Source organism: Cheilinus undulatus, linkage group 23 (assembly GCF_018320785.1).
Source record: "Cheilinus undulatus linkage group 23, ASM1832078v1, whole genome shotgun sequence".
Taxonomy (NCBI): Eukaryota; Metazoa; Chordata; class Actinopteri; order Labriformes; family Labridae; genus Cheilinus; species Cheilinus undulatus.
In genome coordinates, this window is record NC_054887.1 from 34,172,371 (window position 1) to 34,187,051 (window position 14,681).

At 42.0% G+C, this 14,681-nt stretch overlaps 1 protein-coding gene across 9 annotated transcripts in view; it reads right to left on the minus strand.

Annotated features, from left to right (window-relative positions):
* The window catches only part of celf2 (cugbp, Elav-like family member 2), a 435,899-nt gene that overhangs the window by 296,751 nt on the left and 124,467 nt on the right, over nucleotides 1–14,681 (minus strand). Inside the window, exon 1 of one of the 9 annotated variants that reach the window (XM_041780683.1) lies at nucleotides 9,196–9,276. The exons of the other annotated variants lie outside the window; for them this stretch is intronic. Within the exon in view, the coding sequence (XP_041636617.1) occupies nucleotides 9,196–9,221 (26 nt within the window). The 5' untranslated portion in view covers nucleotides 9,222–9,276. Of the gene's footprint in view, nucleotides 1–9,195; nucleotides 9,277–14,681 lie in introns of those variants that run through there. 9 annotated transcript variants of the gene reach the window in all.

Genomic DNA, 14,681 nt, shown 5'->3' on the forward strand with positions numbered 1-14,681 from the left:
GGTAAAAAAAATAACAAGAATGAGTATTTGGCATTTATGATCAGTGCTGACCTTAAATGAGACAAATATAATTCAGTAACAGTAAAAATTTGTTGAAATGTATGATATTTATAACAGGATTTAAAGGTGTGCATTTATGCACAGAAGGGTGAAAAACGTTAGTATTTTAGAATAACTGACCTTACAAAAAAACTAATAATGCTTTTTGACCAGTGATGCTACTAATCAGTGACATATGCCAGGCTGCAGTCATTCATAATTAAGTTTTTCACTTACAGTGTAGTATCTTGAAAAAAATCAATGTGCATTTTTTTCATCCAAAAACTGGTTTGTTTACATTACAAACATGGCATTTAAAGGGTTAAAAGATATGACCATTATTGAGAATCTGGTATTTTTCTTAATGGCACAAGTTGATGAAACAAGGAAAAAATAAAACAATTAAAAATACATTAAACTATCTTTTTATTTACAGTTATAACTCCACTGTGCATTTATGCACACCAGGAGGAAAATGAGGCAGCAATCCGTAGGATACCAGAGGGTTAAATATTGGACCTGACTGATTTCAGCCTTCTTGGCAAACAGCGTGAGCAGGGGGCGATGCCTGAAGCTGACATCTGTCTGTTGTGTTTAATCAATCAAGTAGCATTTCAACTTTAACCGCTAAATCAAAGAGAGAATTTTTAGTGGGCAGAAAAAGTCCCCAGCTGGACCAACTCCAGTCTGTCTTCATGGTCAAAGATGAGAGAGAATCTCAGCGCAGTGGGAGTCTTGCATCAACAAAAACAACACTGTCTAACCTCGGTACTCGGCCTGATTTTCACAATCCTGCAGCCATTATCACTGTTTACCACCTTTAAAACATGACTTAAGAATGAAATAGTCCATGAATGAAGCGTTGTCTGGAGTGTAAATCTGGATGCTTTACATAATTCTGGTCTTGAGGCCTCTCCTAAAAAAGCTTGATGTCTCCTGACCTTGCAGACGTGACATGAAGACAGCAAACTTGTCACGGCACATACGTCTGAAGTCAGCGAGTCCAGAGGGTGGACGCTTGGACTCTGCCGCCTCATGGCTGCTCGGGTCGAGAACGAGGACTACAGAGACATCCCAGCAGTGTACTTTTACTGCTGGAAGTTCTTCTTAAACGCTTCTACTCTTTGCTACGGGTCCTGAAAGCACCTTCAAACTTTGGGCCTCTTTATATGAAAAGTTTGACAAATCCTATACACGGTGGATGTAAACACCCCGAGGCAGAAAGTCAGCATTAAAGCCAGAGTCATTGTTTCATTTCATATCCTACATGCTGCAGAACGGACCAGGAACAATGGAAATGTCCTTAATCTTTCAGACTGCACCATGCATTATTTACCTCAGCTGCATTGAATTCTTCTGCACTACAAAGGCGTTTTCTCCTTTTGTACAAAGCCCACATCAACCCGACTGCAGTCTCCCCGCCGTCCTGCACACGGGCCAGCGGGCCAAACCTCCGGAAAATTCCCCCTCCGTGTTTCTTGCTCGGAGCAACCGCCTGATGCAGAAAAGTCATATTTTTCATCGGGAAATTGCAAATGAAGTGCATGCCTCGAAAGCAGTTTCATTTGTCACCCAATGAAGCATTCAGCGATTCAGTCAGTAAATTATGGTGCAATAAATTACTACCTGCAAACATCAATGAAATATGTTCACTCATCGCAAAACAAGTCAACCTCAGCATGACTGTTTTTCATGATCAGGTGCACGGCGGAGGCTCGTCTCAATCTTTTATGCAACAGGAGGGGAGTTCGGGCAAACTGTGACCGGTGGGGTATCGCGCTGAAACGTATCCGTAATCAGCCCTTCACAAACAAAAATGTAGAGTTTTTTAAAGCGTGCGATGCAGAGAGGGAAACTCGTGTACCTCCGTTGTTTGGCTGCTTAATTTCAGAGCAGGGGCTCCTCTTTACCTCATGCTATCTCTGCTCATCAACAAGCTTTCTCCTGTGATTATTACCTCTGCCAAAGAGGTCATGTGATCAGGTGGGTTTGTTCGTTTTTGGGAGTGATCCGGATCACCGTCTGGATCCAGGAATGTTTTCAAAGGTTTCTTTACTATTGGAAGATAGGGCTGCGCTCTCTGAGTGCTTTTCTAGTTTGTCATGTTTTCAACAGGAGCAGCAACATAACAAAAGTGCAGACATTTCTCCATTACCTCATCCTCTTCCTTTATCCCTGAGCTGCTGTATTAAACACTTCAGAAATTAACACACGACAGCAGGCCTTAGAGGGTTAGATTTTTACCCGAGCTGCACATATATGTTTGAATATTCAGCATCCAGTGGCTCTGCTGCAGCCAAATAACAGCTAGAATAACTTTATTGGTACGACACTCATGCAGAAAGGAACAGAACAAGCACCCAAGCATCAACAAAAGCCCAGCTAGCATATTTAACTGAAGCATCAGTGAACATGATGCTTTTTCATAGGTGAAGGCCTAATCTACTAGAGGAGTGTGCAGCTTTTGCACCTACTGACATTGCAAATGCATCACTAACACACTGTCAAATCATGAAGAGGCTAAAGCAGCCCATCCTCTGCTAGGGAGGAGGAGTCACCTTCAACTTCCAAAGTTTCTGTGTCTGCAGAATTCTGCATGCAGGATGGATCTGCTCTGACTGATGCATGCCATCACCTGATGGGTCTGAGCAGCGGAACCTGCAGCAGCTGAAAACAGCAAAGAAAGAGCAGGCTGCTTTACCTCTATGAAGTTACTTCAACATTTATTTGTGTCCTGTCTTGACAGAAAATGTTGGGATAAAAGATTAACAGCCGGTACATGTTTTATTTTGAAACTGACAGTTTGTTCCCGTGTTTAACTTCCTGTTTGGGTCATTCTGCATTGCTTAAATTCATCCAGGCTGCAGCTTCAATGAAAATAGACACATGTCTGAGAGAGCAGAGACAGCAGGACCAGCATACTGAACCCCCAACCTTTCCACTCCAGAGCTACCAATAAGCTGCCCAGTTAAGCTGCATGCATCCTGTGGCATTCTTCAGCATGACACCCTCCACTTCTCCTACCACTTTCCAAAGCAATTCACTGTCTATCCTCTGCGAATGAGGCCAAAAATGATCTTTCATCCTCCACTTCTAATGCTTGTTTTCATAACTGATGGTCTCAGATTGTAAATTTTAGTTTTCGGCCACATTGTTGAAGGGAGACCTTTACATCTCAGTCAAATGCTTTCCTTGAACATGCATCACCAGTTGCATTGCTCTCCATCCACAAAATCAGTGATTTAACCCCAAAAGCCCAGGATACCGATGTTCTACCGGCTTCAGACTGCTGGTTTTGCACCCAGACCTTTCTGGTTGAGAACACTGACCCGCCACAGCTCCACGAAGGTCCCACCAAGGAAGACAGGGAGAGAGAGGAGTGGAAATGCAGTAGACATGGCCTGATGTTCTGGAACGGTACACAGACACTACGTGGACATGGCAGCTAATAAAACCGTATGTGCATGTTCTTAACACCAAATTTAAAAGAGAGAATATTTATTTATTTAAATAAAGGCAAACCTAAGTCTTTGACCTTCGGCAGTGAGAGGAAACCCTCCGGCTACAGGCTCCAGCTGAATCAGAGAAAAAATAAAAGGTAACAAACCCTGGATCCTGGCTGGTAGTCAGTTCAGAAGATGTCAAACTCTGTTTGGGTAGCCTCTTAATTCAGACGACTGTGCGAGATTTCTCTACACCAGTGTTACTAAACCGGCTCAACCAAAGAGCCAAACTGTTGAAAAATACATCTGCAAGAGCCACAATCTAAGGGCTGAAAAGTGGCAATTAAAATAAGCTAAAGGTGGCAAAAGTGGTCAAAAAGCGGCAAAAATGAGTGAAAAGTAACTAAAAAGGGCAAAAAAATCTATCCATGCAAAGCAGATGGATACGCCCGTTTCCTTGTTTCTCACTGGTGAATCCATCCATCCGTCCAGAAAGTGCCAGGACTGACCAGCAAAGAGGGGCGGTACTTTCAGGCACAGCAGAGTCGTGGCTTAAACAAGCAGCAGCAAGAGCTGGTGCAGTTACAGAGGAAGAGATTAGCGTGGATGCTGCTAAAGCGCCAGTTTTAACAGAACTTGACAACATTTCTTCGTTAAAAGAAGAACAAAGAACAGCAGTGAGTTATTTTCTTTTCAAAAAACACAAAAGTCGAGTACTGACGTGTCTATAGTCGCCATGTTTCGTGTTATTCCCCATAGCTGTGCACGCGCAGCTCAATAGCTGCTATGTCACGTGTTTTGTTGCTCTGATTGGCCCATAGAGATGTGATAGACAGAGCGTTCATCCAATCACACTCCGAGTTGTTTTCAAAGCCTCTGCCTTTTCTCAAATGTTTCCTATTGAAGCTGTGTCAGGTTATAAAAAGTAAGCTTAAAGATGGGAAAATGGGAAAAAATCAGAAAAAGGGTCTGAAGAATGGGCAAAAAGTGGCATTTAATTGCAAAAGGCAGCTTAAATGAGTGAGAAGTGGCAAAAATAGGCAAAAAGGGGCAAACACTGAGGGAAAAGTGTCAAAAATGGGTGAGAAGTGGCAAAAAAAAAATCAGTAACAGGTGGCAACAATGGTCCAAAAGTGGCAAAGAATGAGTGAAAAATAACTAAAATGGGCTAAAAAACAGCTTAAAGGTGGGAAAATGGGCAAAAAAAATCAGAAAAAAGTTGGGAAAAATGGGCAAAAAGTGGCATTTAATTGCAAAAGGCAGCTTAAATGGGTGAAAAGCAGCAAAAAAGGCAAAAAAGGGCCAAAAATTGTAAAAAGCAGGATAAAAGTGTCAAAAATGTAGATGTTTCAAATGAAGACATAAAGAGCCACACGCAGAGTAACACTGCTCTACACTAACACAATCAACGCTGCTCTGCAGACACCAAGTATTTCTGTTTTAATATATTTGACACCTTGAGAAATGAATGCTGAAAGGAAATAAAAAAACAGTTTTCATCCCAAAAGCCTTCAAGTGTTTTTAGTTTGTAGTTTTTTAAGGTGACTGACGTTGCTTTTAGAGTCGGAGGAATTTTTCTTCATCACGACGGCGCCGTGGTCAAAGATGTGATGAAGACGGGGAGAGTTTAGGAAGAGAGGAAGACGATGACATGAGATCAGGTCAGACCAGATTATTCTCTCTTTACTGATCTCTGATTCATGAACCTGAAGGATCAATATCTACAGCAACAATCTTATATCATGTCGTGTCATGTGATCTCACGTGAAGCTGGACGAATCAAATCATGCAAGGTCATGGCGTGTCATCTCATGTTGTCGTGGTGCAATTGCTTGTTCCATGTTGCACCATGTCATGTCTTCACTTGTGCTGTTGTATCATGTTGTGTTTAATGCTGTCATGTTGGGGATTGCTCTACTGGGCTATGTGGTGCCATGTTGTGTCTTGACTTGTCAGGTTGCATCTTGTTGTGCTGAGTTGTCTCCTGTCATGTCTTGTGGTGTCATGTTTGTCTTGCCATGCTTTTTCTTTTCTAGTCATGTTCTGCCAGTCCGTTGTATGTTGTGCCATGCCGTGTTGTGTGTTGACTGTTGTCATCATGTTGTTTTGTGATGTCATAGGTCTTCTCTTGTTATGTTGTGTCGTATTTGCTGTTGCATGTCTTGTTGTGTTGTTGGTCACGCCATGGTATATTGCCATGTTGCATCTTGTCATATGTCTAGTCTTGTGCCTCGTCATGTTTCGTTATATCATACCGTGTCGTCACCTGTCGTGCCATGCCACGTCATGTTGAGTCTAGTCCTGCTGAGCCTTGCCATGTTCCATAATCCATGTTCCATGTTCCATAATCCATGTTCCATGTTGTCATGTCTTGTCATGTCCTGTTGGATCTTGTTTAATTGTGCAGGGTCATATCTTGTTGTCGTGTCATGTTTTGTCTTTCGTATCCTGTTGATCAGTGTCTCCCACACGTAAGTGTTACCTTGGCTGGCCGCCCAGGTATATTTATAGCCACCTAAGTATATTTGCCGACCCTTTCTTCCTGTTTCTGTTTAACCGGTGGACAATCACCTTCCAACCCTCCCACCCCAGCGTAGAGCCGTTCTATTGGACACTGCTGTGTCTCGTCATGCTGTGTCACGTCTTACCATGAACTGGTCAGGACAAAAAAAGACCGTTTCTCTGATTTTTAAAGTTATCATAGTTGCGTAAGGTCACAGTTACATGAGCCAAAGTTTGTGTAACTTTACTGGAGAATATTCCTGCTGCCAGCTCCGATCGATTTCATGACAGGAACAGAACTCGCCTTTAGGTCTTCAGGACGTGAACTCAACAGTTTACTTATATCGAACAGTTTCCTCCACAGTGTTTGGAAACCTTCTCTTCAAGATGAGTTAAAATGTTTCTAGTGATTTTTTAAGTGTTTAGAAATCAGAATCTTATTAATAAATGCTTCAGAATCAGCAGAGAAACCAGGAGGTACAAGAACTCTTGACAGAAGAAGAATCTAAGTGATACATATTCATGCATGTGTGGGTGGAATAATAGAGGAATGTAAATCAGCTGGAGGGCAAAGACAACAACTGTACGATAAATACTGTATATAAATTAAAACTGAATGTCAAAGGTGAAGGATGCTGAACTTCTGGATGTTTTAATTAAAAGCAGCAGAGACAGAAAAATCAGTGGCTGTTAGCATATGTCGGCTGTTTTCTGCTTCCTAATGCTCTGACTGTTTATGCTGGACACAAAGCTGCTAACGCAGCAGGAGCAGGAGGAAGACAGAGAGTCAGAACACAACAGAAAAGGAGAAGTACAAGCGCTGGATGGAACGCTCGACTGGGCAAACAGCAGCAGGAAAAGGAGGGAGAAAATCGCCCTCCATTGAGCAACAACAACAACACATGGAGGAGGGGCAGGTAGCAGCAACAATACTGAACATCAGCAACCAAAGACGTCAGCCATCCCAGACATCACATCTGCTGCATAATGAAGCATGAACTTCTGCAGAAAGCTGCTGTTCTGTTGCTGTATCTCTTTCAGGTATCTGATTATTCTCTGACATCGGCTGCACGTTCCATCACCCAAGCTCAGGTAGCCCCGCCTCCTCTGATGGTGTGGCTCCACTAGACATTTCCAAACCTAGGAGAGACTGTGCTCAGCCCTGCCCACCTCCACAGCTTACTTCTTGTGCACGATTATTGATTCCATGAAAACTAGAACTACACCCCGGAAGCTTTCCAGTGATGGTACGATGGTGCAAAGGCTAACCATGATGTCCCTAGACTTTGGCCTTTGACCTCCAAAATCTAGCCAGTTCATCCTAGAGCCAAAGTAGATGTTTGTGCAAAGTTTGGAGGCAATCAGTCAAGGCATTTTTAAGATATTGTAATTACAAGGACATGTGGCCAAATGACTTTTGACCTTTAGCTTACTATCGCCCCTATCAGTTCCCACAGCCAATCAGAGATATTGCTCTCAACTTTATAGACTGAAGCTCCACCTCCTCCACCCCAGCCTCCTCCTTTATAGCATAAAGCTTAATGCACCCTCATAATCAGATTTTTGCCACTATAGATTTATTGCTTCTGAAAAAATTTATTGTATTTAATCTGCAGTGTCATAAATGCATCTATAGGCGTTTTAGAGTCAAAGCATGCTGCTTGACTAACCCAGGGAGCATCTTTAGAGCAGAGCCAGTAAAACAGTAGATTTATTTTGCAATAAATGCAATGAACTGCAGACCTTAAATGCTGTTTATTGGTCAAGATCTGGACCTAAATGGAGCCATTATTGGCTCTCTGAGGGGGGCAGAGTGTTTTCAGGCATGGTGGTGAACCTGTGACCTTATTTGGGTTCTACACCATGGTTTAAAGCAGGGATGTCAAACTTAATCCCAGCAGGGGCCAAGTTCTGAATTTGGATCCAACCTGAGGGCCGAACAAGGCCAACATTTAACCATTAAACTGTCCATCGCATTTTTACCAGCAATGAAAAATGGTGGTGGGGTTAAAAAAGTAAAAATGGTGAGTTTAAAGGCTCAAAATCTGAGATCAAAGTCAAAATAATGTTTTAAAAGGCAAATATACAAGAAAGAAAGTTTAAATCATGACTTTTAAGGGTCAAAATATGAGATAAATTTAAAAATCATTGTTAAAAAAGGTCAAAGCCTGAGAAAAGACAATCATTTTGAGTTTCACAGGTCAAAATTTTACTTTATATTCAAAATTGAGGATACAAAAGGCCAAATTATGAGATAAAAGTCAAAGTAAGGAGCTATAAAGGTCGAAAGGTGAGAAAAAAAATAAAATCGTGAGTTATAAAGTCAAAATATTACCTAAAATTTAAAAATTGAGGATTAAAAAAGGTAATAAATAAGATAAAAAGTTAAAACCCTAACTATTCCTGATAACTGAGATGAAAAATCAAGAATAAGAAATGAAAACAGAAATCTATTTTCTCACATTCTTGACTTTTTATCTAATTATTTTAACTTTGTGTGTTTTTTATGACAGAACACGGAGATTTTAAATCATTAGGGTCAGATTTTTACATTTTTAAAGGAAATCTGCAGATCAGTGGGCCAGTTATGATATATATTACATGATCTGGTGGGCCGGGTACAACTGTACCACGGGCCGCATTTGGGCCCCGGACCTTGGATATCCACATCGAGGTCAGGTTGAGATCCCTTGGAAAGGCAGTGTACGTTTAACCCTGGACCAAAGTGTTCAAAATGAAAAGTCCCGGAAAATTCAGATTATTTCCACAAAATGTTGATTTTAGACCAGATAACCAAAAAAAAAGACCTCTGTGGTTGGACCCACCATTCAGGGCCCCCTCTCACTGCAACCACTGTTGGACCACTTCCTGTTAGACTAACTGACATCCAGGCTTTTCAGTGTGTCACCCTGACCCTAACCCTAACCCCAGCGAAGAGATTTACCCTAACCTTCCAACAGTAACCATGAAGGTCAGGGCTAAACTAAGAGTCGACTGATAAACACGTCTACTAAATAGGCCTGTATGCAGGTTTTCAGCTTGTCTGGGGTTTAGTAACTCCTAAAATAAAACCACTCTTGTTGATTCAGAGGCAGTCATGCAACAGCACCACCGCTGTAACTTCAAGTGTAAAAATCCCCCTAAGGGATGCACGCACGCACGCAGCATCTGGGTCAGAAAAATGTGAGTGTGCTCACAGATGTGTGTCTACCTCAGCAGCGGCTCGGCGCTCCTCATGGATCCAGCAGGAGGAGGGCAGAGCACGGCATCCGCACTCGCTCTCCCCGCTAAGCCCGGCTCGGACGAGTGCTCCAACATGACCAAAAACACAACAAACGCACCTTATCGGGCCAGCAGCTGCACTTCCTCTTCTGCTTCTGTCCTCTTTTCCCTCTCTCTTCCTTTTTTCAACTGTCTCTGTGACTCCTGCCTTGTTCCTCTCAGTCTCCGCCAATGTTCCCTTTTCTCTCACGCAGAAACACCCCCCCTGCCTCCCCCGTTCCCCCCTCCACTCTCTCTCCCGCTCTCTTTGGTAGAGCAGCCGAGCAGCGGAGACCCCGCTGGCTTGCCTCGCTGAAGTAATCCCCAGTGACAGCTCAGCTCATGTTGTTATGTTGTGGGCCTGTTTGAGCCGAGCGCTACAGCTCCAGAGCGGCCCAGCTCACAGCCCGGCGTGGATCTGGACTTCCTGCATGGCTGCCGGTGCTGGCCCAGCCTGGTCCGGTCTGCCATGCCAACAGTGACCAACATGTCTGATTTTACTACACACTCTTTTTCTGCAAGACTGAAGCTGAGGCTGTAAATGTGCAGGCAGAGGTAAACAAACCGAGCTGAGCTTGGCTTTACCGTGCACTCATCAAGTTTTTATGAAGTACATACATCACAGTAAAGATGCACCCGACCCATGGGAAGTTCAACATCAAGGCAGGCATGAATATTTCTGGATCACTAAGTCAGAGTTGAAACAAGATATTAGTGCAGGACACTGATATGCAATGAGCCAGAGCCAGAGCTTTGATTTACCGGTCGATCTTTGTTCCAGCCCTCACCTATGATCACGAGCGTCTGATAGCAGCTGAACGAATGAAATGCAAGAGGCTGAAATGTGTTTCCCTCAAAGGGAGTCTGGGCTTGGCCTTAGAGCAGTGTTACTCAACAGTACTGAACCAAAGAGCCAAATTATTGAAAAATATCATCACAAGAGCCACAGTCTAATGGTGAAAACAGCCTGAAGTAGCAATAACAATAAGTTGAAGGTGGCAAAAATGGTGGAAATGCAGCAAGAATGGTGAGGAGGTGCGAAAAATGGGGAAAAACATGAAAAAAAGACAAAGAAAGTAGCAAAAATGGGCGAGAAGTGACAAAAAACAAGTTAAAGGTGGCATAAAAATGGTCCAAAAGTGGCAAAAACAAGTGGCATTTAATGGCAAAAGGTAGCTTAAATGGGCAAAAAGTGGTGAAAAAGGGCAAAAATTGGATTAAAGTGGCAAAAAGAGGAGGAAAACAAGAAAGAAGTGGTATTTAATGGTAAAAGGTAGCTTAAATGGCAAAAAAAAATGAAAAAAAATTGTAAAAATGGGCAAAAATGGTCCAAAAGTGAAATAAAAAACATGGCAAAAAAGTAAGAAAAGTGAAAAGCAGTCAAGATTGGCAAAGTAGGGCACAAAAATAGGAAACAAGTGGTATTTAATGGCAAAAGGGAGCTTAAAAGGGCAAAAAGTGGTGAAAAAGTTGTTAAAAAAGGGGAAAAAGAAATGGCTAAAATGAGCAAAAAACAGGAAAAAGGGGTATTTAGTCGCAAAAGGTAGCTGAAAAGTGGCATACAAATTGTGAGAAGGGCAAAAAAGTTTCCTTTTTTAATTTTTTTACGGGGGAATTGTATCTAACATTAAGACATCAAAGAGCCACAAATATCATAAAAGAGCCACACGTGGCTCCAGAGCCACAGGTTGAGCATCACTGCCTTAGAGATAGGGTAAGGTCATTAAGGGGAGCTCTGATTGGTGCTGCTGCTTTCTCTGCATTGACAGGAGGAGAGTTGGCTCTAATATCTGATGAAGACGCCTCCTTGTCGCCTCCTTTGGAGGTCTCCCAGGCACGCCCAACTCGGAGGAGACCCTGAAGTAGACCCAGATCTGGCCTGGAGGTGTATCGGGGCAGTTTTAGGACCAGAAATCTCAGCTCCTTATCAAACTGTAGCATGCACAGTTCCACACACGTGTCATCCTCCTACTAAAGCACTCATTTCATCAAAAACAAGAAATACTTTCCTCCATCTTACAGAAAGTCTACTCATTAAAGGGCCAAAGTCCCACCCCATTATATCAACATATTAACAGAGTTTTGCAGCTCTATTTATGAATATTTATATTATATGTCTGTTAAGTTTGGGCCTAAAATGAACACTGTCTCACTTACCTGTCACATCATTGCCTGTTTTTCCGCCACTCTTTATGGAATGGATTCAATTCAGGAATTAGAAGCAAAATTTAGATACCTGCACAATTTGTGTCAAATTTTAAAATACACTCCGGTTAAAATCATTTCGGGGTGCTAAGAGGAAATTCAGAGATACCCCATTACTCCTAAATAAGGTCTAAAATTATCTTTGGGGGTATAAACATCCTTTCTAACCAGGGAACGCCTCAGGACCGAATCCTCAGAGGAAGGAGAAAGCGCTGCAGGGGGAGAGAGTCTGGGTTAACCTGCTTCGCCGGGAGCTGCTGTGACCCGACCCAGGCTAAGTGGAAGAATATGGATTGATTACGGATGGATGGACAGATACGCAAAAACACCGGCATTGATCCACGACTCTGTCAGCGTCAGGGCCACGTGCAAAATGGATTTAAAGTTGTGAAATCAGATGAAACAAGCAGGATGTGGTGTTTGAAATGGCTTAATGGCTGCAGCTTTAGCAGATAAGAGACAAAACCAAACACTCTGGTGTGTGTTCTCAGGCGTCTGTGTTGACAGCCACAGCCTCCTTGCTGGAGTGTGTTTACTCTCATGATTGTCTTTATTCCAACACGGTTAAAAGAAGCGGGCTGTGGCTCTGAATGGTGGTCAAATAAGACACAGTTGCTCCTCCCCTCAGGTATTTATTTGTGCTGTTATTCGCAGACAGCAAAGGCCGAGCAGGACGTGTCATAAATCCTGACTGATAATGGATGTTTCATTTTGCAGTGGGGATGTCCCGATAGTCTGCATACAGTGACACAAGTGATGAACTGGACCTTCTTTAAAGCTCTCAGAAAACCTGGAACACCAACATGAACTCTAGTGAGTCTGTCTGAATCTGACTGAGACAGCTGTGATTGATTAACTCTACCTCTTATTATTATTAATTCAAAATCTATGTAAATAGTAATGAAAGGATAAAAATAGAGTTCCCCTGTTGAAGATATAAATAATTAAAGTAAAAAAATAAAACATAAATTATTGAAATTGAAATTGAAGAGAGATAACATCTGTTGAGTTTCCCACACTTCTTGTGCCCGGCCAAATCTATATTTTATTTATGCTCATGCATTTTTATGAACACCAACGAATGATGGCGTTATTATTTACATCCCAGCTCCTCGGCCTTAGAGACCCCCTCCCTACCACCTGGCCCAACGCCACCCCTGTTCTCTTCAGATATGGACCGCTCCATTATGTCAGAAAGAATGGAGCTTATAGGCCGATATTTAGAGCCAAATATGGCTGATAATGACTGTCGACATAGACAGACACTTAAAGAACATAAAGGCCTATATCTAAAGACAGTGTAGCCAGATATTAACAGCTGATATACAAATATATTTACAACCATACAGGCAGCCAGTGTAGGCCAATATTTAAAGGCTATCAAAGCCAGATTTAAAGCCAACATAAGCCGATAATTACACCCAATGAAGATAGGTATTTAAAGATGATTTAGGCCAATATTTAAAGTTGATATAGGTGGACAGCTGATGGAGACTGACATTTACAGCTGATATAGACTGATATTTACAGCTGATATAGACTGATATTTACAGCTGATATAGGCTGATATTTACAGCTGATGTAGACTGATATTTACAGCTGATATAGACTGATATTTACAGCTGATATAGGCTGATATTTACAGCTGATGTAGACTGATATTTACAGCTGATATAGACTGATATTTACAGCTGATATAGACTGATATTTACAGCTGATGTAGACTGATATTTACAGCTGATATAGGCTGATATTTACAGCTGATATAGACTGATATTTACAGCTGATGTAGACTGATATTTACAGCTGATATAGACTGATATTTACAGCTGATATAGACTGATATTATCAGCTGATATAGTGTTACATTTACAGCTGATGTAGACTGATATTTACAGCTGATATAGACTGATATTATCAGCTGATATAGTGTTACATTTACAGCTGATATAGACTGATATTTACAGCTGATATAGACTGATATTTACAGCTGATGTAGACTGATATTTACAGCTGATATAGACTGATATTTACAGCTGATATAGACTGATATTATCAGCTGATATAGTGTTACATTTACAGCTGATATAGACTGATATTTACAGCTGATATAGGCTGATATTTACAGCTGATGTAGACTGATATTTACAGCTGATGTAGACTGATATTTACAGCTGATGTAGACTGATATTTACAGCTGATGTAGACTGATATTTACAGCTGATGTAGACTGATTTTTACAGCTGATATAGGCTGATATTTACAGCTGATATAGGCTGATATTTACAGCTGATGTAGGCTGATATTTACAGCTGATGTAGGCTGATATTTACAGCTGATATAGGCTGATATTTACAGCTGATATAGACTGATATTTACAGCTGATATAGACTGATATTTACAGCTGATATAGGCTGATATTTACAGCTGATGTAGGCTGATATTTACAGCTGATGTAGGCTGATATTTACAGCTGATGTAGGCTGATATTTACAGCTGATATAGACTGATATTTACAGCTGATATAGGCTGATATTTACAGCTGAATTCACCCCAATGACAAAATGAGCATCTTACAACACACAGTGAAGTTTAATCTTGACTATGCTGTTCTAACGTTCTTGAACAAATCATGATTTAAATTTAAGAACATAAATATCCTTGGAGTTTCCCATGCTTTTCGTACCCAGCTAAATCTATATTTTATTTATGCTCTTGCATTTCTATGAACACCAACAAGTGTCGGTGCTACTGGCTGTCTTATTTACATCCCGGCTCCTCAGTTGCCATGCTCCAACCTCTTCCGGCGTCCCCGCCCCTCTTTCGATAGCCCATCCTATCTGATCCTGCCTCCTGCAGGTACAGACAGCTCGTCTCGTCCCGGCCAGTCTCGTCTCCAAGGAGACGGCCCGGTCCGTCGGATCATGCCCAGGAAGAGGCAGCCCAGACAGCCATGTCTCAGTGAGTAGCCGTCCCGGAGGAGGCGCTGCCAGATCCTGCTCCGTATACCTGGCACATCACAGCGTCTGGTCCCCATAGGAGGCCGAGGCTGAAGACACACAGGCAGGGAGCTGCTGATTAAAAATTCATCTCTCTGTTTATTATGATTTATGCATGTTTCACCCAGCCAGCAACGAGAAAAGAGAGGAGAGGAGAACAGCTTCATTAGTGCATATTGTGTGTATGTGTGAGGGTATTTTTCCTATGCCTCTTTCTGTGTTTGAGAGTGGC